At 48.6% G+C, this 24,217-nt stretch overlaps 1 protein-coding gene across 4 annotated transcripts in view; it reads right to left on the minus strand.

Moving 5' to 3' along the window:
* GALNT10 (polypeptide N-acetylgalactosaminyltransferase 10) overlaps window positions 1-24,005 on the minus strand; it is a 191,944-nt gene extending 167,939 nt beyond the window's left edge. For 2 of the 4 annotated variants that reach the window (XM_036312541.1, XM_036312542.1), the window contains exon 1: window positions 5,711-5,869. In XM_036312541.1, coding sequence (XP_036168434.1) covers window positions 5,711-5,869 — 159 coding nt within the window. Of the gene's footprint in view, window positions 1-5,710; window positions 5,953-23,881 lie in introns of those variants that run through there. The other 2 variants (XM_036312544.1, XM_036312543.1) reach the window with 2 other exon arrangements.
* Between the last annotated feature and the right edge of the window lie 212 nt (window positions 24,006-24,217).

Consider the following 24,217-nt stretch of genomic DNA (forward strand, 5'->3'; position numbering starts at 1 on the left):
CCTCCCCACCCGATTTTTCCCAACTGCTCTTCCTAGGATTTGGGTGGCCTGAAGCGACCAGTAGCTCTAGAGTGGATTAAGTCTGTCAGCATCAACTGTGAATGGTCCAGAGAGCACATTAGATCCAAATTGGGCCAATAATACCTGAGGAGACCTTGCTAGGGCTCATAGGAAAGACGTTTCCTCTCTTCTCCAGAAGCTATCAGAAGTAACAGACTCTTTCCTCTAGGATCTGGGTGTGAATATCAGATGGGAAAGAGTTGCAACCATTTTTTTCTACCATGGGGGCTCAGTCAGGACATGAAACCTCTGGATCACACCACACCTGAAGTCAATTGCAATTACAGGAGCTAACTAATAAATTCCCTGACTCATGTCAGTCCACGTGGCTTAATTCATTCTGTTACGTGCAACTGACAGAGAATCTGAGGTGGCTCTTAAGCTGAGATTAGTCCATCTACCACGGATAGCAGTGATGGTGTCACCTGGGATGCTACATGTGATGCATCCTTTTAACTCCTCTAATTCCCCTACTGGATCCCTTTGCCACCTTAAAATTTAATCCATTTGACTTGCTTTAAAACTATAAACATTTGTGGGGCGGGGGGGGGGGGGGGGTGTAAAAGCCAGGTAAGTTCCAGCAGAGAGCTGGTCTCTGTAAGTGCTGGCCTCCAAAACTGGGAGTGATACTCTTGGCTCATGAAGGAAATAATGGAGGAGAAGGATCAAATATTAGCATGTGGAGGGGAAAATATTCATGGTCAAACAGAGTAAGAACTTGGAGGGAAGAACTGGCTTCCGATCTGCATGCCTCTCTCTGTGAACTGATTTCTCCTCTCCTGGCCTCAGTTTATATATCTACAAAACAAGGGGGTGGGACTAGATGACTTCTGGAGCCCCCTTCCTGCTGATATACAACATAACTGACCAAACATTCTCTTATAAGCCTTTCGCAATGTGCTAGAAGAGGTTGTGGTTCCTACTTTAAGACATTTCGGGGGGGGAGGGGCACAGGAAACTCAGGCACGGAGAGGCTACCTCCTCACCCCACTTCAATGGGCGTGAGGACAGTGGTTTTCGGAGAAGCAGGACTCTTATTTCAGTCTTCCTGGGGGCCAAGCCTTATCTATCAGCTCTTCTTTTACTGGCTCTGACACAAAGATGGAATGCAGAGGGTCAGATACATGCAAAATAAAAAACCCACTGCTAACACCGTCATGAGCGTTTAGCTGTCACGGGACATACTTCTGGCTGCCAAGTTTGCCTCCAGGAGTTTTCAGCCATGAGATCCTGATGCCATCTCTGTGGAAGAGCTGACTGTGGACAAGGTGCAATTAGCAAGCTTAGATGGTTATCTTTCAAACAGGCCTTTGCTTTTTCATTCCTGTTCCATTAGTTTTTATCGTGTCACCGGAGCCAGCAGATTACAAGCTGAACATCCTTAGACTACAGCCTGAGAGAAGGCATTTGAGTTTGAACATATCTCTAAGTAGTGGCCTCCTCACAAGTTAAATATGGAAGCTTGTTTAAACACACTGCTACTATCCAGGCCTTTCCAGTACATGCTTCCAGACAAACTCACAGAACTCCAGGATGTTAGAGTTGAAAAAGTCCTAACAGTATCTATTCCCCTACATTGCATTTGGGTTTCAACATGCCATTGACGCCACTTGAGTAGCAGTGTTGACAAACAGTCTGAGGCCAAGTCTGGGTTTAATGGGAAAGAGATCGCTTAGCAATGTCTGCCTTGGCCAGGAGAGGGGAAGCACCATTATAACACACAATGACCTTTTCCCCTTCTGAATCTAAGCCCTTACTTCACAGATGAGGAATCCAAGCCCAGAGAGGTTAAACCACTTTCCTAAGGTCACACAGTAAGTTTAAGGAAGGAGAGAGAACTAGAACCCAGGCCTCTCTTTCAAGGCCTTCCTCAGCTGGGCTCCTAGAGAGATTGCAAGCCCAGGATAAGAGAAAGCAAGTGGGGAGCAAGATTTGTTCAAGTAAATCAACAACCCTTCCCCTGTGGCATCAGGTTTCAGCCTGGCACCAGGCAGAGAAGTGATTAGCCATCTACAGGATCCCAGCCAGCCCCTCTGTGGGAATTTAAGGAAATCATTCCAAGGCTACATTTCTATGGTACTTAACTTTCCAATTGCTAAGGCTCTGCCACCAGGAAGACAAACAAAGGGGGAAAAGGCATTAATTTCTGGGTGTTTTAGGAGTAAAGTTCACAATGAAAAATAAAGATACAGTGAGTAAAAACTCTTGATACTTGAAACTTTAAGTCACTGGTATTCCATTAACCCACCAGTTTCTATCTCATAGTCGCTAGTATCCAATGAAGTCATTTCTCACAAGAGATTATGGCTCAGAAATAGGGAGGAACTGCATTGTATTTCCCAGTATGGGTTTTTCATGGCCAGTTCCCAAGTCCGGAATATGAAACAGACTGGAGAATCAAACCAAGATGTTAAGCAGATGGGGGCGAGGAATGAGAGGGAACCCCAAATTAAAATGAAGATGGCTTCAAGACTGGCTTTTCTTGCTTGGTATTGCAGCTTTCACAGCAGCCAGCTGAGCTGTCTGACCAGATGGATTTGGAAATCCTAAAAGCATTCTGTGTCCTTTATAAATCAGCTGCCCTACCCAGCACCCTCTGGAGCCAGTGTGACAGTTGTATAGACTTAAGTTCTAGCAGATGATAAATGCTCTTAATTTAAAACTCTGTATTCTTCAATCCAGTGGAGAAATCAAGGAGTTAAAGGACCGCTCAAACAACAGTGCATTTGTTACCCTCAAAGAAACTTCTCTCACACCCACAAGGAATATATTTTTCATTTGGATAAAGTCCTGTCAGACTTCCCTCCATAGCCTCTGCAGTTATTTCTTCCGGAAAGATCAACGAGGTGCCCTGAGATCACGCTCAACCATTACAGGAGTGACAGGCTGAGCTCAGAACTGGTCAACCCTGTCGAAAAGAACCTCCGTGTGCTCAAGAGGCCAGATCTCCCAGACAGCGGCCTGGCGCGTTCCGTGCACATCCCGGTACTCTGGGATGAGGGGCAGAGCACCGTCCCTGTGAGAAGTCAGCCTCTTCCCTCAAGGCCAGCTGACATTCAAACACAGGACCGGGGGCCAAGCCCAGCGCTGTGCATCTGCAGGAGAGCGGAACAAATAGGGGACTGTGTGGAAATTTGGCAGCGTGTTCCTGAAAGGCAGAGGATGAATGCAGAATCCTATAGCACCTAGAAGAGCTTGTCATTGGGGAAACAGCTCCATTCTCCTGCTCCCAGGGAGCCAAGGCATTTCCTTTAAAGAAAGGATAATCAGTTGGCACCCGCTACCACCACCACCAGACCCCATTCACCACTTCCTCCTCCTCCTCCTCCTCCTCCTCCTCCTCCTCCTCGTCTTCATGATATTGCAGAGCAAAAGAAATGAATGAGAACTAGACCTTCCCAGATGTGCTTGTCTGTCCATTTCAGTTAAGGGCTCTGAGCAGCGCCCAGCTGTTGCTTCCCCCTCTCTCTGCCCAAAAGGCTGCCTTCCTCCATCAATTCCCTGATGCACAAGTGAGTAATTTACTTTGAAAGTTCAGGCCAAACTGGCAGTTAACCTTGACCTTCTCTACACATCTGGGACTATAGAAAATGAGAATCAGGATGTCTGCCATCCACAGCAAATGAAATACGAGGGCTTTCTCCAGGCAGAGGCAGAATGTTATGAGCTATTTTAGAACCGGCCAGAGCTATTCCAAAGGAGAGTTTGCACTTGGGCAGGGCACTCCCCCCATGACCCGGGGCTAAGTCCAGTATGGTGCCCCCACAGCTAAGGATGCTAGCTACAAGGGGCTCCTGCCACAGGGAAAAAAAGTGGTCAATGTACTCCTCATTGATTCATTGACGGTACTACAGAATGGTGGAGCTAGACCAATAACCACATTTTACATAAGGAGGAAGGGAGGCTCAGAGATGGACCTGAGAGGTGATCAAGGACATACACAGCAAGTTAATGGTAGGGCTGAGGCTAGAAGCCTGACCTCCTATCCCTGGCCCAGGACGGGAAGAGAAGAAAGAATTCACGAAGCAAACACCCACAGGAATACAGAATTTAAGGGAGAGGGGTCTAAGTTGGCTGTCAGGGTTTGTGCCAGGGATTTAGGAAAGGAGTTAGGGCCCTTCGTGTCCCAACAGTAAGCTCTACCAGAAAGATCAACCAGGCCCTGCAGGATGGTTTACAACAATTACCAAGCGACAGGCTACACTCAAAATTGGCCAGTTCTGTTGCAAAGAGCCCCGCTCAAGATGCCACTCTCACTACCCAGACAGCAGCCTGATACTGGGAAGCGAAAGGGAAACCATCAGCTTCAAAAGTCAGCTTCTTCACTCATCCTGCCAACAACCAGTCAAACTTGACCCTGCTGCACAAATCATCCGCTTCCCATGGAACAAGGAAATCCCTTCACAAACCTGAAATATCCCACTGTGTGAAACATTTGTCAAGCATGCATTCGCTCACTGTCAGCTACTGAGTCAGGGGCTGGAAGGCTTGGAGCAAACTGACAGGGCTTCTGCTATCAGTCTAAAGTATGTGTGACACACACACACACACACACACACACACACACACGCATACATGGGTAAGTTCAGAGGAGGCAGAACAATTAAAATCCTAGTCTATGCTGCAGGAAACACCACACCTGATTAGCCTGAACAAGTTCTGAGGGGTCATGGTACTCTGAGAAGGGACAAGGAAGGCAGATGATATTCCATCTTCTGGGCACCGGGCACAAATAGCCTCTGGGAAATTTTGGGGATCTCGCTACCAGAGCCCCCACTTCTGGACCCTCAGAAGGTCGAAAAAACAGCAGGCCCCTCAAGGACCAGGAGCTCACCCCCTTCCCCATCCTAGGGGCTGAAGCTCCCAGGGGAGCATGATCTTTGCATCCTCCGAGGAACCCACAGGATCTGGAGGGAGGATGAGCAAATAGGGAGAGGTGGGAGGCCCACCTCCTAACAGATGGGAACACAGGAAAGGGGCTGACCTGAGTAGGGAACACCGAGATCAGCAGGTGGGGGGAGATTAGAAAAGACCAGGACAACATCTAGAACAGCGGTTCTCAACCTGTGGGTCGCGACCCCTTTGGCGGTCGAACGACCCTTTCACAGGGGTCGCCTAAGACCATCCTGCATATCAGATAAAATTTACATTACGATTCATAACAGTAGCAACATTACAGTTATGAAGTAGCAATGAAAATAATTTTATGGTTGGGTCACAACATGAGGAACTGTATTTAAAGGGCCAGAAGGTTGAGAACCACTGATCTAGAAGTCCCGGGATCTCCAGGAGTGATCCTGGGATGCGGCATGCCGACAGGATCCTCCAAAAGAGAGATGCTGGAAGGGGCGAGGTGGTACCCACACATGGGCAGAAAGAAGGACGGGAACCTACGGTAAGACCCAGACGTCCAGACTGGGCATCAGGATTCCTGGTTTCCAGTTCTGGTTCTGCCTCTGACGGGCGCGGGGTCCTGGACAAGTCCCTGTCCTTCTCTGAACCTCAATCTCCCATCCAAAAAAATGGAAAGAAGAGAAGTGTCTCCGGCGCTGACGCTGAGAAGGCAGCGGAAGGCGAAGGAAGGAACCGAAAGCTAGAAGTAAATTAGGGGAGAAAGTGTTCCCAACCCCCAAACATCTGGAGGACTCACCTGTCCGGCCGCCGGGGCCACCGCAGCCCCAGGTCCCCCGGAGGTGCTGTCGGGCTGCCGTTCGCGGTACAGCGCCCAGAGCCCCACGTTGGGCAGAAGGACCAGGGCCGCCAGCACCAGCGCCACCGCCTGCAGAAGCCGCTTCTCCTTCCGCCTCATCGGGGCCGGTCAGCCCCGCCGCGTCCCGCCGGTCCCGCCGGTCCCGCCGCGCGGCCCCCAGCTCCGAGCGTCAGCCCGCCCGCCCGCCCGCCCGCCCGGCGGCAGCAGCTCGGCGAGGAGAAGCGGCCACGGCGCCGGCCCCGCTCCAACTCCGCGGCACTTCCGCTGCTCGCCAGCCGGGGAGCCGGGCGGGGCCACCGCGCCGCCGCCGGGGGGGGGGGTCGCCGCCGGCCCCACCGGTCCCGAGCCCCGGCGACCCGCTCGCTCCGCGCCGACCTCCGATAGATCGGCTGCCGAACACCGTGTGCCGGAGCAGAAACCTTCTTGCGGCTCTTCCTGGTCCGCCCGGGCGCCGCGGGGACCGAGCGCAGACCGCTCCCCCCTCTCGGCCGCGATGGTGCGGTCCGCTCCTCGGCGGGCCCCCCGCCCTCAGGAGGTTTGCTAAAGTCCCGGAGTTGGGGAGTTGGGCGCTAACTGGTGCGGGGAGGCTTCTGAGCGTCTTCGCGCGCTGGGACGCGCTGGATCCACAGCCCGGCCCGGCAACCTCCGCTCCGCATTCCCGAGGACACGCCGCGGGCTCCGCGGGGATGTGCGGGTTGTGCTGGAGCCCGGCGGGATGCTCCACTCCCGCGGCCCCGGGAGCTGGGGCTCCCCACCCACCTCGGCTCGGCTCCGAGAGAGAACCTGCGGACTTACTGTGACCCGGGGACCCTGTGTTCCCAGGCCACACCTGTGAAATGGGGCGACACCCGTGCCTCACGCGCACTGTTTTGCCGGCGGACCCTCGTTTTTCTTCCTTTCGGAGCTCCTGTCGTTAGGTGTGAACGCCTTGTGTCAACTGGAGTGCTGTGCCCGCCTGCCACCTGTCTGTTGACCCTGCAAACCGGCGGGGAGGCGACCGGCGTTTCTCTGCAGGACCTTTTACCATGAAAGCTCAACCTCCTTGGGGTTGGAATGCCCTCCAGTCCCACGTGTACTAGTAGGCAATCAGCTCATGAAGCCCTTTATTGAAACCTCTTGTCGGTCTCTGGCTCGGGTTAGCTCCTCAGCAAACCCTTAGCGAACGCCTACTGTGTACCGGACACTGTGCCAGGCACAGGGATGAAATGAAAACAGACTCGAGCCCCCACATCTGGGAGCTGAAACATCAGATACATAATCGCATCAGACGGCGGAGTGTGTCTGGACCGTGGGGAGGGCTCTGAGCGAGTCTGGCCCTCTGGGCACTGCGGAGGGCCACGGAGCTGGGTGGTGATGCCTGTGACCGGCTCCTCAGTGCTCTTCACGGAGTTTCCTCTGATGCCCATGGACCACGCGCCCTCTTGGTTGCCTTCCTCTTTTCCACCCCAAAGCGTCCTCTTGATTCTCTCCACCTCCAGCCCAGCCGCTGCCTAGCAGCCCCAGACTTGGACCAGTGTCCTGTTGACTCCTGCTTCCCAGTTCTTCCTGCTCCAGGCGATTCTGTTTTCTGAAATCAAAGCTTACAGATTTCGACATCTGCTACAGAACCTTCAAAGCTCCCATCACTTTGGCTCTAGAGCCCACACTGTGGCCTGCTAGGGCAGATCAAACATCCTTTCCTCCTCTCTGCCCTGACCAATTGCTGGCTGTTTTCTTTGACCACTTAGTTCCTTCTACCCAGAAAGCCCTCCTCTTCCCCATGTATGTCGGTAGAAATCTTGTGCATCTTTCCATGTCCAGTTGAACTGCCATCTCCTCCATGAAGTCCTCCAAAAGTCCTCAGGGGGCTGCTGTCTTTCTTTGGATTTCTGTCACAGTAATGCTTACCTTTTATTGAATGCTACGTCAGGCACCATGTTAAACCCTTGACATGCATCACCTCTTTTAATGTTCACAGCTTCCCTGTGATATAAATGCTTTTCTTATCATCATTTGCAAATGAGACTCAGAATGAAGAAAAGTAAAAGCCAGAGTGATCCCGTTTTAACAAAGTTCAGATAGCATCACCCCTCAGCTAAAATTGCTTCAGTGGCTCCCCGCCTCCCCCTGCATTTCTATAAAGAATGACAAGATCCTACAAGGCTAGACATGAATAGCCCTCACCCTTTACTCTCTTCATTATGCCCCAACCCATTGGCCTTCTTGGTATTAATCAGAGAACATCAGGCACATTCCCCATTCCCACCTCTGGGTCTTTGCACTTGCTATTACATCTGCCTAGACTGCTCACTCTTCTATCCCTAGATCCTTACCTAATGCCTTTTAAAAATATTTGTCTTATTGTAATAACATATGCATAATATAAAATTTACCATTTGAGCCATTCAGTGGCATTAAGTACATTCACATTATTGTGCAGCCATCACCACTACCCATCTCCAGAACTTTTTCACCTTCCTAAACAGAAATTCTGTACCCATTAAACACTAATTCCCCATTTCCTCCTTTCAAACCCTGGTAACCATCATTCTACTTTCTGTTTCTATGAATTTGACCATTCTAGGTACTTCATATAAGTGGAATCATACAATATTTGTCCGTTTCTGTTTGGTTTATTTCACTTAGCATAATGTTTTCAAGGATCATCCATGTTGTAGCATGTATCAGAACTTCACCCCCTTTTAAGACTGAATAATATTCGTGTGTAAGTATATACCACAGTTTTTTTTTTTTTTATCCATTCATCCATTCATGGATATTTGAACTATTTACATCTTTTGGCTATTGTGAAGAATGCTGTTATAACACCCCCTTTTTAAACACTACAGTTGATACACAGTATTTATGTAATTGAATTTCCATCCTGTCTCTGACAAAAGTGAAAGTTCCTAGAGGGAAAGATAATGTTGCAGAATTCTTTCACGTGCCTCCATATCAGGAGCACAATGCTAGAAACAGAGTAGCTAGGATGATCCTTTTATAAACATGAAGCTCACTCTGATCCTGGGAATTCACGTGTGACTTCCCTTTATGTTACATTAACCTATGAGCATCCTTGCCACAGGCCACGGGGCTCTACATCAGTGGTTCTCAACCTTCCTAGTGCCACAGCCCTTTAATACAGTTCCTCATGTTGTGGTGACCCCCAACCATAAAATTATTTTCGTTGCTACTTCATAACTGTAATTTTGCTACTGTTATGAATCGTAATGTAAATATCTGATATGCAGGATGTATTTTCATTGTTACAAATTGAACATAATTAAAGCATAGTGATTAATCATAAAAACAATATGTAATTATGTATGTGTTTTCCGATGGTCTTAGGTGACCCCTGTGCAAGGGTCGTTTGACCCCCAAAGGGGTCGCGACCCACAGGTTGAGAACCGCTGCTCTAAACCTTTGCCTGGTTCTCTCCCTTCCATCTTTCAGCTACCAAATCAAATGTCCTGCTTCAGAGAGTGCTTCCCTAGCCAACTCATCTAAAATATCAATGAGTGTCCCCATCACCACCACCTGCTTGATTTTTCTTCAGAACAGGTATCATTTTGGTTTCCTCCTCTAGATTGTGAGCTCCAAGCAAGGGGGAACTTTGTAATCTTTTTGTCCTGTAGAGTATTGTCCTGCCTCTGCTAGCACAGATTTCCTTTTATTTTTCAAATTAGAAAACCCATGCTCCTTCCAGGCAGAGGAAATTGCCAAAAGGGTGACCCCTCTCCCTGGGCCAGAGCAGCAGGCGCTAAGCCAGGGCACATGGATTTCAGCTCATACTCCTGCTCAACTACAAGAAACTAAGCCCGGCCCCCATCCCAGGCCTGGAACACAATAGATGCTCAGTAATTAATGGTTGAGTGAAGTGTAGCAGCTGAGATTATACACAAGAAAACCTTCCATGTCTCTCTCCTCTCCATCCTTTCTTCCAGCTCCCTAGAGGATTCTGTGTAAAATTGGATTTGAGCTTTTCCTGGTGTCTTACTGAGTGATTTGTTAATCAAAGCTGGTCGGCCTGGTCGGCCCCCCAGTGGAAACTCTAACCCATTAGCCCAGCTTTCATCCTGGACTCTGATCTCTTACAATGTGGGATGCTAGGGGGAGGAAACTCCTGGGGCTTTATCCCACTCACTGAGGCAATGCCATTTGAGACATGCGGGCAGACCATTAGCTCCGGCTGTTTCTCTAGGAAAACTGATCTGGTCATCGACTGAATTAAACAAGAAATGTTACTTTCAGACTGAGCCGTCCTGGCCTATGGTGAGCCTTAAATGAGATAATGTGCATTAAGGGCACACTGCAGATGTGGGCCTAATGAAACTAGTAACTATGGCCAAAATGGAAGTCAAACACCAAGAGGAATGCTGAGGAGGGATAAACAAGCTTTCAGCTGCTTGGGCTGTGGCCTGGGTTTGGGTTTTTGCCCTCCAACCTCATGTATCACCCTCCTGTCACTCGCTCCAAATCAGCCACTTGCACTTCCTGGTCCTTGATGGCACTATGTTCAGTCCAGCCCCAAGACTTTTGCATTAGCCCTTGTCTGGACCAGGAACGCTGTTTGTCTGGCTCTTCCCCCATTGGTTGCTCCCTCTTGGCCTTCAAATCTCAGCTTAATTATCACCTCCTCACAGAGACCTTCCCTGACTGCCCAGCTGCAGTGCTCTCTCCATACTTTTATTTTCTTTAAACTTTATTTTGTGTGGGTGTCAGGCATACAGCTTACTCACTAAGCCTTAGTGGTTAGACAATTATATACTTTACATAGTGATCCTCTCGATATTTCCAGTAGCCCAACTGATACCATAGTTACCGCAATATTATTGACTATATTCCCTATGCTGTACTTAGTCACCATGACTATTTTGTAATTATCAATTTGGGCCTTTTAATCCCTTCACCTCGGTCCCCCAGTCCCCCAGGCCCCTTCCTTCTGGCAACCACCAGTTTGCTCTCTGTGTCTATGAATCTGTTTCAGTTTTGTTTGTTTTGTTCTTTAGATTCCACATATGAGTGACATCATACTTTACCTTTTCTATGTAGTCTTCACAGTGCATCTTCCTCTTGGCTAAAATCTTATATATTTGCTTATTTACTTGTTTTCATGGTACACAGAAAGGGTTTAATACGTACATTTGATGAATGATGAGTATCTCCTATCTTCTCCCATCTTCCCATCTTTACTTCCACATCTTTCTTTTTCTGTCTCTGTCTCTGTCTCTTTTAGGGGGCAAGGGGGAGCTATTTATTCTCTCACTCTTATCATCAGTAACAGGCATATCTTTCAGTATCCTCCAAAAGACACTTTCCAAGAAGGGTCAAATAGAGGAAAGGTAATAGGTGACAGGTGCAGGCCCTTTAGCTTTCCTGATGAGGATATGAAAACTATCTCTACTCCCTGTCCTCACCTTTCTTATGGTCTGTTATTGCTAACCCTATTTGTTAAGGGCTAGCCCCCAAGGCGGATCTGGCCTTGCCCAAAACGGAGTGAGTGTGAGAGTAGAACAGATCAGCAGTCAGGAGGTGCTGGTCTGTGTGTCAGTCTACCTTTAACACTCTAAACTTAGCCAAGTCCCTTAGCTGCTGTGAGTCTCCATTTCCTCATCTGTGAAATGGGGATCATCGTGACTCTGTAATGACACGATTTCCAAGGTGGTGAGAGAGAGGTCTGCTTGACCCGAAGCAAAGCCTGAGAAGCTAGAGGTGTTGGACTCAGGAGTTTGCTGCAAGCCTCGCGCCTCTTGCTTCTCCTGTCCTTGGAGATCACCAAGATCATTAGGCATTTTCAGGGAAGGCTGCCGGATTTCTGGGAACATGCTGAGCTTCCTGGTTATGTGACCTCTTAGCAATGCCCTTCCTAAACAGCCACAGTGTTTATGGTTACGAGAGGATTGTTTGGTATCTGTTTCCTCCACCTCATTGTAAGCCCCATGAGGACAGAGACCATTCCCCTCACCTCACCCCCACCCCACCCCACCCCACACACACATTCTCAATGCCTAGTACAGTACCTGGCCCCAAAGAAGTTCCAAGCAAACATTTGAGAACTGAATCAATTAAATAATCAATCAAGCACTCACCTCTTTAAAACCTACACTCAGGAAACTCGTTAACCCTGGTGATAATGACCCAAATTGCTATCTCTACCAGGTTCGACATTTAACAAGGCTCAGACTTCTAATATAGAGGGGAAAAAAAGTCCGGGAGCTGAAATTTCCCCACCGGGCTCGGTTCAGCCTCGATCAGTCCAGACTTTGCCCATAACTTCCTGTGTGGCGTCAGACAGGTTGCTCAGATTCTCTGAGCATCAGGTTTATCATGTACGTATAGGTCCATGAGTGTACGTGGCAGCAGAAACAGGAGATGTCTAAATAAATATGGAATATGGCTGCATTAAATAAAGCAATTGAACCAGATGTTCTCCGTGGTCTTTTTAGTTCTAAAATTCTGAGACTCAGCCCTGCCAGTGTGGCTCAGTTGTTGAGCACCAACCTATGAACCAGGAGGTCATGGTTCCATTACCCGTCAGGGCACATGCCCAGGTTGCGGGCTTGATCCCCAGTAGGGGAAATGCAGGAGGCCGCTGATCAATGTTTCTATTTCTCTCTCTCTCTTTCTCTCCCCAAAATCAATAAAAATAAATAAATAAACTTCTGAAACTCAAGCTTGCAAGTAGAATGGAGAAAGGGAGCCAGACATAGAATGCCACCCTGGTGATTCAATCCAGTGTGCACATTTAGTGGCATCTCAGCTCCTACTTTGAATAAAAAGAAAGGGTTTGCAGGATGCCTATTTGAAATGACCTCGAGACAGAAAATTGCCTGTCTCTCTCTTGGCGTCTACTTTGTCATTTCCACAGTGAGATGCCAATTAAAGCCAATCCTGCCAACTATAAGGGAATGCTATTGAATCAAGACAGTGGACGTGGAAGGTGCCTTGAGTAGGGCACATTTTAAAAGAGCAAACAGAGAAGGCCATACACCTCAAAGAGTAAATATACTACGTCACTGGGTGGGTACATCTCAAACAGAGTATTAGCCAGAGGGGTCAGATGCAAATATCAGGTGTACAGGGAGCCATCCTCCTCTTGGCACTGCCACTAAAATAAATATCAGGGCTTGGGAAACAAGAGTGCGTCCTGTTTCATTACTTCTCATTGTTTTTTTTTTAATATATTTTTTATTGATTAAGATATTACATATGTGTCCTTGTCCCCACGTTACCCTCTACCCCCCACCCCCCCACTCCCGCTCATGCCCTCACCCCCCCGTTGTCCATGTCCATTGATTAGGCCTATATGCTTGCATATAAGTCCTTTGGTTGATCTTTCCCCCTTACCCCCACCCTCCCCTACCTTCCCTCCAAGTCCCGACAGTCCAATCAATGCCTCTCCGTCTCTGGATCAGTCCTTGTTCATCAGCTTATGTTGTTCATTATATTCCACAAATGAGTGAGATCATGTGGTATTTATCCGCTCTCCAGTTCCATCCATGCTGTGGCAAATGGTAAGAGTTCCTTTTTCTTCTTCCTCTTCTTAAAGAATACCTTTCAGCATTTCATATAATGCTGGTTTGGTGGTGATGAACTCCTTTAGCTTTTTCTTATCCGTGAAGCTCTTTCTCTGACCTTCTATTCTGCCGGGGTCCAACCCCAGCAGGTCCAGGGGTCCCCAAAGGTGTGGATGGAGTCGGCGAAGAAGGAATGACACGGAGACGGTGTTCAGTTGATCAGCAGCCTAGCCAGGATCTCCAGCCAGGATCTCCAGCCAAGTTCTGGTCTGGATCTCCAGCGAAGTTCTGCTTCAGATCTCCAGCCAGGTTCTGTGTCCATGTTCTCTTGCTAGGTTCTCCAGCCAGGTTCAGTCACCAGGTTCTAGTCAGGTTCTCTTGCCCATTTCTGTAGTCAGGTTCAGTCCAGGATCTTTTGCCATGTTCTCTCCAGCGAAGTTCTGTGTTCTAAGTTCTGTGTTCTAAGTTCTGTGTTCTGCTGTCTTATTACATCTGTATTTATACCAGTTGATTCAATCCTATCAATCTCTATTACAAAGGCTAGGGCGTTTCTTATCTCCATTCCAGGGAGTAAAGATTATGTAGCTTAAGCATGATTGTTTGTAGTGATTAACTACCCGCCTGGCACTTGTTAAGAGGTTTTATTCCCTCCCTAACTTCAGGGGAAAATCCCTACCTGGGGAAACAACCTTTCTCAGAGACCTTGGTTAAAACACATAGTGCCAAGAAGGTAAGCAAACATATTAAGAACAGTATGCCATATATGCCAGGTCCCTTGAAACAGCAAGCATGGACCGGCTCCCGGCACTATTCTGAATGATAGCTTTGCTGGATAAAGTAATCTTGGTTGCAGGTTCTTGCTATTCATCACTTTGAATATTTCTTGCCACTCTCTTCTGGCCTGCATGGTTTCTGTTGAGAAATCAGCTGACAGTCGTATGGCTACTCCCTTGTAGGTAACTGACTGTCTTTCTCTTGCTGCTTTTAAGATTCTCTCTTTATCTTTTGCTCTTGGCATTTTAATTATGATGTGTCTTGGTGTGGTCCTCCTTGGATTCCTTTTGTTTGGGGTTCTCTGCGCTTCCTGGACTTGTAAGTCCATTTCTTTCACCAGGTAGGGGAAGTTTTCTGTCATTATTTCTTCAAAAAGGTTTTCATTGTTGCACAAAGGACAAAAAAAAAAAGTTGTACAAAGACGCAATAGAGAGGTGGTGGGTGCAGAGGGAAGGGGGCTTCCTGGGAGTCTGAGACTCTTGGAGAAGTGACTCCCACCTGTGAGCACTTCTGCAAAATAAAGGGTGGGAACTCTATAACCCAGTGGTCTCAGCCCTGACTGCTCCCCAAATCCCCTGGGGACCTTTTAAAACTCTGGATGCCCACCCGGCACCCCAGACCACTTAAGTCAGAACCTCTGGAGATAGGACTTGGCCATACTCAGGGGATTCCAATTTCAATCAGGTGAGAACCATTGCTCAATGGCTTTGGGGATGTGAAAACTCTCTTCAGTTTTTTTTCTTTTTCTTTTTCTTTTTTCCTCTTTGTCTAAGTAGCAGGTCATCTGATGTTCCACTAGGTGGCACCTTCCAGCAAACTTCAGTAGGTGCCGAGCAGTCTCACCTACTAGTATGTCTAACTGCAGGGAATGGATTTAGGAAACAAGGCTTGATTGTCTTTCCTGGCTTTGAGGGTGTCTTCACTCTTGAGGAGAAGGCTGCACTTGCTGGTTAACAACATGCTGGTGAGCACTGAAGCCATAGCATGTTAAGATTCGTCCCTGCTAAGGAAGGGGACTGCCCCATCCCTGTGCCTGGGCTCACTCGTCCACCAGTTGCACTCTGGTCTCTTCCCCCAACCAACCCAGCAGGGACTACAAAGCCTCACTTAAAAGCCTCCTACGAGTCCTGTATGGGCAGTATGGACATCTGCTCTTTTTATCTGGTTTGTTAACAAATCCTGATTTTCCTTGGGGATTTACTTTTCCCCCATCTCAGCCGGAAGGTTGGATCAGAGCTGACTGCACCTGCAGCTTCTGGCTTAGCCAAACAGAGCACCCTCTCCCCTTCAGCCTCAGCGACTCAGCCAAGGATGGACACTTGACCTACCCAAGCCAATTAGAACAGAGGTCTCCAGGTTGAGGCTATCAGGGAGTGCATTGCTGAGGGGGGTGGCTGGCTACAACCCCACCAGGAGGCGTGTATGGACATCATGCCTTTTCTCCTCCGGAGCTCCTCCTTCCTGCCCCAGGGAGGTGGCATGGAGTACATCAGTGGGCTTCCTTACTCTCCGTCTTCCCGCTGGGTTAGTGCTGGGGGAGCCAGGGCAGGGTGTCACTCTCCCCAGCTTCCTATCGCCACAGGCTGGCTGTGTCAGGCAGGCCTCCCTCTCTGGATTCTGAGAACTGCCCTCTCCTCACCCTCCGCTGGCGTGAGGCTGGACTGCACCCGACTCTTTCTAGCCCTGATGTGCTGCACTATCCCGTGTTTATCCCACGCCTTGTCCTGTGGTCCTCTTACTAAACGCTTCAAACTTCCCAGTGTGAGACAGCCGCCCGTTTTCTGCAGAGACCCCGACCTGATTAAGCGGGGAAGCTTCCTAGAACCCGAGAACAGCACCAACATAGAGGAAAGTGGAGCCGGGGTACCACCCAGTTACCCGGCCAACGCCTGGCATCCTCTCCACTCCAACTCACCGTCCTTGCCCCTTCCTTGCCCAAACAATGACCTAATAATGCAGATTTTATTGCCTAATAAATTTAAAATTGATCCTTTCCCATCTAGGCCTATTATATGAGATGTATTTCAGGTGCCCACAAAGAGTCCCTTGTCAGAACCCTGCCACCTCAAATAGCCAAATTCTCTACCTCATGGGCCGGCCCCCACCCTCCTCTATGGGCTGGCCCTTAACCTATGACCCAGATTTTTTTTTAAAAAAATGAGCGGAGCCACTCAGATCCTGTCCCAAATTGGAACCAAGTGGCCCAGAGGGAAGAAGGCAACTGGTGGTGACCCCTAAAGGTAGCATCAGGGTGGGGATTACTCTTGAGCCACCAGTAAAGAGAGGTCAGGGAAAAGCAGAAACCATGAGTAGCACAGGAACTGGATCAGTCAAAAGAAAACAGTGGAGCAGAGATGCTGAGACAGAAAACGATGAAAGATACCCCTTTGGCTCCTGGTTTTCCCGTTCCAGTCCTGGTTTCTGGGGTGCCTGCCTGGAACACCACCCTGGATTTTCAGGGAGGTTTCCCACTCTATGGCCTTTTCCTGGAGTTCTGATTGAGTCTCTCTCTTACACTCAGAGGAGCCCTGGCCTTGGTACCCTAATCTCAGAGTCCAAGTTAAAGCCTTAGTCATCTCTCACTCGAATTGTTGCCATAGTCTCCCAACTCCTCTGCCACGTCCGTCCTTCACCTCTTAACATTCACCTTCCCCACTGGAGTGATTATTCTGGTTTGCAAACTTGCCACATTGCTTCCTGCTGGTCGTCTCCCCATTGTCTTCACAATAAAGTTCAAGTTGCTGACCTTGTACTTGCTGTGTAAGGGCTAGTAGGCCCTTCTCTCTCACCTCTGTACCTTTGTTCATGCTGTTCCCCTTTCAGGGCTTCTCTTCACATCCCATGGGGATGAATTCTCACGCAGCTTAGATGTCATCTTCTCCTCCCTCACTCCTTCACTGGCTCCTTCATGCTCCCACCCGAGGAACGAAGAGCCCCTTCCTCTTTTTTTCCATATTACGGTGTGTAAGTTCTATCTCATCACCTAATACATATGAATGAAGATGATGGTGATATTGGTAGCTAACATTTATGGAGCTCTTACTACATAGCAAACTCTAAACTAGCACTTTTCAAACATTTCTTTTTTTAGTCCTCACCAAAACCCTATGAGGTAGTTCTATTGTTATTCCTATATTCCAGAAGAGAAAACTGAAGCAGAGAGGTGAAGTGACAGGTAGGGAGTGGTAGTCACAGGTTTATTATGCTTTTCTTTTTTTTTTTTTACAATAGCAACCTTATCTACACTAATAAAAGAGAAAGATGCAAATTGACCATACCGTCACAATGCCCACCAGCCAATCAGGAGTGAGTATGCAAATCAACCCAACAAAGATGGTGGGTTAATTTGCCTACACAGGTGCTGAGCAGCCGGGGGTGGGACAGGATGCTTGCACCATGGCGACGCAGGCATTCGGCACCGCCCCAGCTGCTCCAGGCCTCTGGGCAGTGTGGGAAGGCGGAAAGATGGCTCTGGGCTGGAACAAAGGCAGAAAGGTGGCTCCTGGTGGAGCGAAGGCAGTGCCGGCAGCCAGGGGAAGGAAGGCCCATTCTTGCACGAATCTTTGTGCATCAAGCCTCTAGTTGAGATATAATTTACATGGCTTACCATTCATTCACCCACTTAAATTGTATAACGCAATGCTTTTTAGGATATTCATAGAGTTGTGTGAGTCTACCACACAATTTTAGAACATTTTTGTCACCCCCAAAAGAAGCTCATACTTATTAATTGCTCATTTTTTTGATGCTCCTCTTGGTGTGGTGCCCAGCACATAGTATCTGCTCAACCAACACTTGCTAAAAGATGATGACTACCCTATGTAAGAGGATAGCAGGAGGTGCAAGGCACAGTCTCTGCATGCAACTCTCTCGTATTTTAACATCAATCAAGGGATTTGCCTGCTTCTCCTATTTATTATTTACTATTTCTCTTTAATAATAACCACCAGGTATTATCTCTTACATGCCAAAACGTATACTGAGTGATCTGCATACGTTATCTCATTAATGCTTACAACACCATAATACAGAGGAGGAAACTGTATCCATAACACAGATGAGAAAATCAAGGCTCAGAGATTTCATTAATTTGTCTCAAGTCATACAATTTGTAATCACCAACACCTTCACAATGAGTAAACTGCTACTAGCTGTAATTGAACACTTAACCATTCCTAGGCACCATGTTAAGTTTCATTATAGACATGGTCCATTTTTTCATTTTAGTTATTCATTCAAGAGATATTTATTAAGAACCCACCACATGCCAGGCACCATGGGAAGTGCTAGATTCAATGGTGGGCAATCAGATCATTCAGGCTCACAGAACCCAAGTTCTAGTGGTGGAAAAGGCATTATAAGAATGAGCACAGCCCTAACTGGTTTGGCTCAGTGGATGGAGCGTCGGCCTGCGGACTCAGGGGTCCCGGGTTCGATTCTGGTCAGGGGCGTGTGCCTTGGTTGCGGGCACATGCCCAGTGGCGGCTGTGAAGGAGGCGGCTGATGGGTGTTTCTCTCTCATCGATGTTTCTGACTCTCTATCCCTATCCCTTCCTCTCTGTAAAAAACCAATAAAATATATTAAAAAAAAAAAAAAAAAATGAGCACACAAATAACAATTGTATGAGGTGGGAGGAAAGAGAAAGGTCCTCAATGTTAGGGGCAGAGCTGGTATTAGAACCTAATACTATTGGAATCCAAGTCCAGCACTCTTTCTGCAAAGTTACACTTGCGTGACTCACCCAGGCTTCCCAAAGAGACCCTGGGTTTGCCAATGGCAGTGCTCGTCCCTGTAGGAGGTCTGCAGTAAACAAGTCCCTGCCACTTACTGTAGGAGGCCTGAGCACACAGGCTCAATCTCTCTCTCTCTCTCTCTCTCTCTCTCTCTCTCTCTCTCTCTCTCTCTCTCTCTCTCTCTTAGCTCCGCTGACCCTTACCTCCAGGGCAGAGAGTCAATGCAGTGGGCTTTGCAAATTCCCTCTGTCCTCAGTTTGACGAGCGCTTTCTGTACACCGTGCTGCACTTGGCTTTGATCATGTAAATGACCCTGGAGACCACGCCATAAAAACACATAGAGATTGTCCAATCTTGTCTCAAGTCACAAGGTACTCCACGGTGTGAATAAACCAAGGTTCAAACAGTCATTTGGAGTTGTCTTCAATTTGGGGCTATTAAAATCATGCTATAGTGAATAAATAGCCTTGCGCGTTTCTTGTTCTGTGATGACTGGAGGTGCATCTTCAGGGGAAATTTCTAGAATTTAGGATTGGCTGGATCAAAGCGTAACCACTCCTTTAGTTTTGAAAGATATCGCCTAATTCTCTGTCATAGGGGTCGAATGTATGAGAGCCCTTGATTCTTCACAGCCTGGGCCCACACAGTATTTTTTCAAAGCACGCATCTTATCTAAAACCTACACTTGCAGCTTCTCTTAAAAATTGCAAGATGTGGCAACACTGGGCCTCTTTTCCTGCACACCAAGCAGGGGTTGAGTGGTCAATTGTCACGATGGCACTTGTGGGTCTTGGAAGTTTCAACCCCTGGTCTGGTCCAGGCCCTTCATCAGGAAGATGAGGAGACTCCACAAATTTGTGGAGGAAACTGAGTGGGCACTGGAATCCAGGTCTCCTCCCTCCCAGTCCACTCCCCCAGGTGGCCTCCAGAGTAAGTGCAGGAAGGATGAGCAGTGAGGCAGATAAGGGTATAAAAGCACTGACGACACAGCATTAACAGTGGAATTGTTTTTTGGTATTTCCTTAGCTCAGTAAATACATCATACCACCCTGTAGTTGATTAAACTGACTAATCCACGTAGAGTGACAAATTGGTTTCTATTTCTTCTGAGCAACCAAAGGGCTGAGCCACAGCAAAAGGATGCAGGTTATATATTCATTCATTCCCTCATTCACTGAACACAGGCACTGGGGTTCAAAGATGAACAAGTTTAAACACAGGAATCTGAACAGATAAGTATACAAAAACTGTACATAACATAGTTAAGTTTTTTTATTGGAAGAATATACGAGTATAGACTGCCTCAGTGATTCTTAGCCTTGGCTACAACGGAATGACCAGGGAGGCTTTAAAAATTATTTCAAGTGATTCTGATGTGCAGCCCCCTCTCTACATTGGTCTCAAAGAGGTCTACTGCCCGCCCCCCCCCCCCCCCCGGTCTACTCCAGTTCTGTCTACCCCACTTCTCTGGGCACAGCAATCTTTTCACCAATCTCTTGGGGCCCCAGGCTAGGGCTCCCCAATCTACTCACCATGATCTGTAAGATAAGAGTGTGGGCCCCTGCCAGAGAGATCTTTCTAGAACACAAGCCTAATCATGACACTCTTCTGCTTTAAACTTCCCCCTACACCCCTCTGCCTTCAGGACAAATCCCACCTCCAAGAGAGCCTCACACGTCCTGTAGACTTCTCCAGATCCACCTCCTCTTTGACCCTCACTCCTGCTCTGTTCTAACATGTGAGCCATACTAAGGGCCCGAACTGGACAGGACATGTTCTCTCCTTCCTCTGGGCCTCTCTGCACAAGTGCTCCCCTGTTCAGTGTCAGAGAAATGTTCACTCTGACACTTGTTAAACCAGCCGAGAAGACTTCATTCAGGACTATTATAATAGGGGTGTTGTAATAGGGGAGAGACATAGGGCTCAGCTCATAGTACAAGAAGACAGCTGGGGATTGATAGCCAATGAACAGAGTGAAGGGGTCAATGGTGGAAAGTTATTAAGAGGAGCTTCAAGGGTAGAGGATTCTTGCTTAACTGGCTTAACAGGATTCTTGCTAAAGGCATGGGGGGCGGGGGGGGGGGTGGTGGTGGTGGAGGGGGAGGGCACGCCAGGAGCCAGCACTGGGGGCCAGCTCTCCCCCATTGCCATGTAGTAAGGAGGAGCTCTTTCAATTTCTAAATTTGAATTTGGCCTTCCAGGCCACAATGAAAGCCTATTTGTCAAGATAATGATAGAATTATCCAAGGGCTTAGACACCATAGGCCAGGGATGAAGCATTTGATCAGAGCTAAGGGCGAGGGGGTAACTTAGCAGGGTTCTTTGCTATGTCTGGACTGGATGGATGACAGGATGGGGGCCAAGGTCAAGGCCCAGTGGAGAAGAGGACCTTAGAGGAGCCTGCCTAAACTGTGATCAAGGGCAGAGCCTTTGTCACCGGGGGGCACACTGCTGTGCCCCGCTCCCATCTGGTAATTCCTGCCTCTCCAGGTTTCCAATTCCTGCCTCTCCAGGTTTCCGTGAAGGCAGAGCTGCCTCTGGGAAGTCTTATCTGATGCTCCTCACCACACAGTGCTCTCCGCCTGTCCTGTGTTAGCCTTTGTCACATCCTAGTGATCTGTTTACTTGCCTGTTTCTGAGCTGACTGTGAGCAATTCAAGGGTGGAGGCTGTAGATTGAATCCCCAGCAACTAACACAGTGTTTGGCTCTCAGTAAATGCTTGTTGAATGAGTACATATTGATGAACAGGGCTCTCATGGAGTAGGTACTCTGCTCTGAAACAATCAATGACTTTGCATCGCCTACGTCAGTGGTCTTCGACCCCAGTGAGCACTGGAACCATTAGGAGGGCTTGTTAAGCAGAGTCCGGGACCCCTCCAGAGTGTCTGATTCAATAGGTCAGATCGGGGCCTGAGAGTCTTCATGTCTAACAACAGGTGAAGCTGATGCTGCTGATCCTGACAGCACTTTGATAATCAATGACCTGTAGGATTGCCACCGATAGCATCCCCTTTACAGTATTTTTAAACTCCAAAGACAATAAGGCTTAATAGGTAGATCTCAGGTGAGATGTGAAGCAGATGTGGCCTCATGATCTAGGTGACCTGCTTCCCTTCTGAAAGTATAAGGTTCTCTATCTCCTCCCCTCTTTCTCTCTCTCATTTGCAACCTGGAGCAATAGCTCAATACTGTACTTCATTTCCTTGCCTGCTGCTTCATTTGCTGTGGAAGGGGCTGCCTCCCAGCCCCCTCTGCCAGGGCTGGTGCCAGGCTGGGAGCAGGAACTGCAGCCCCCAGGCGGTTGAGTGACATACTAATGCAGGTGGCCTGAGGAGCTGCCGTGTCCGGAGCCCGCTCCCATCCCAGCCCCCATGATTAGCTGCAGCAGCAGATGGATTCAGGGGGCAGAGATAGCTGGACAGGGGCCGTGACCAGAGCAGGCAGGGCAAGACATAGCTCCTGAAAATGACTCTGCCCAGCCTGAGGGGTGGCACGGTGCAGCTGTTGGCAGGGTATGTGGGCAGAGCTGGGATGTGCAGGTTATGGGTGTCCACACACACATGTACATGAGGCCTTTGGGTGGTGGGAAGAGTTGGGTGGAAAGAAAGGGGGCCATTCCAGGAGCCAGGGCTGGGGGTCAGCTCTCCCCCACTGCCATGTAGTAAGAAGGAGCTCCTTCACTTTCTAAATTTGAACTTGGCCTTCCAGGTCACAATGAAAGATTGTTTTTTCAAGATAATAATAGAACATGAATTTTTCTTTTTGTAGTTTGTTACCTTAATTTACAACTGTCAACTATTCAAACATGCAATATGTGGGCCTTTATTTATTTATTTATTTATTTATTTTTTTACTTACTTATTTAATATTATTTGGCCTCTATTTATACCCTTGCTCAGACCCTGCAAATGTTTGGTATGGGCCTCACCACAGGAGTGACCCGGTGAGGTGAGCAGCCTAGGGAAGCAAGACTGCTCCCTGAGGGTCTGTGTGGTTTCCCAGGGCCAGACTCATCCCCTGGAAGCCCCAAGCAGCCTCGCCTCCTGGGGACGGGCTAGTGCTCAGAAGTGCCTACAGGGACCTCTCTCCTCCTAGGAGTTAGGGTGAAAACTGGTTCCACAGTTAAATGACAGCAATTTTGAGTCTGCTCATTGAGATACAGGAAGAAGCCTGGACCTGGGGGGGTTTAGATATGGGTTCCGGTTCTCAGGGGCGTGGAGTCAGACAGACCTCAGTCCTGTCACTTTCCAGTATTTCCTTGGGGAAGTCACCGCTCTCAACCTCAGTTTCCTTATTTGCTCACTGGAGGTCACTGCGGTGCCTGCGCAGGAAGGGGTACACAGGACTGTGCCTGCCAGCTGTTATTTGTGATTTCCTGAGTAGTTCATCCCTTTCTGATGGGGATTCCTCCACAATCCGCCCCACCCTTGGCAGAGTTTGATAAATTGGAGAAGTTTGTCCTCCAGGTTCCTGGCTTTTCCGTTGGATAGTCTCTGCTTGTGAGTAGCCTTCTGATTCATTTCAGGGGCCTGCACTCTTATCTTACAGATCAGGCATCCTTATCCATGCAGGCTCCTAGACCCCTGCCTTAGACGTTCGTTTCATCAGGTTGGGGCTGGGCTCAGGATTATGCATTTTGAGGAGTTCCCCCAGATGATCCTCATGCAAGAGGCAACTCTGGGAGAAACAGTGACTGGGAAAGTGGACTGAAAGGCTGGGCCAAGAGCAGCCACTGGAAGGCAGATTCCTGCTCCATCCGAAGCACATTTCTAAGAGTCCAAGGTGCCCAAGAATAGAATAAGCTGCCCTAAGAAGTGGTGGGCCCCTGTCAATGAAGGCGTGTGAGCAAATGCCAGATAAAAAGCTGGCAGAGAGCCTGGCCAGTGTGGCTCAGTGGTTCAGCATCGACCTATGAACCAGGAGGTCACGGTTCGATTCCCAGTCAGGGCACATGCCAGGGTTGCAGGCTCAGTCCCCAGGAGGGGCGTGCAGGAGGCAACCAACAGATGATTCTCTCTTATCATTGATGTCTCTGACTCTCCCCCTCTGAAATCAATAAAAACATATTTTTTAAAAAAGTTGTCCGAGATAAGAGAGAAATCAAACCTTAGCGCAGGAGTTGGAGTCCATGGCTGTGAACACCTCTGTGATTCCATCTTCTTTTTCCTCTACCCTTCTTCATCTTAGGAAACGCTCTGCCCGTGCTTCGGGCTGCATCGCCATGCTCCCTTTCCCAGGGAGGTCTTGGTCTGAGTCTCCTGCTTGATAAAGAAACGAATGCTCTGGCATCCCAGGACAGAAAGCTGGGGATGAACAAGACCATCCAGGCTGCCCCATCAATTGTGCCAGCAGAGGGAACCCCGTCTCCACCCCTGGGAAAGAGGAGCCTGCCTTCCCTCCCTCCCTCCCCCTACACATAAGGTATAAAAGGAGCTGGAAGCA

Source organism: Myotis myotis, unplaced genomic scaffold, assembly GCF_014108235.1.
Source record: "Myotis myotis isolate mMyoMyo1 unplaced genomic scaffold, mMyoMyo1.p scaffold_m19_p_6, whole genome shotgun sequence".
Lineage (NCBI taxonomy): Eukaryota > Metazoa > Chordata > Mammalia > Chiroptera > Vespertilionidae > Myotis > Myotis myotis.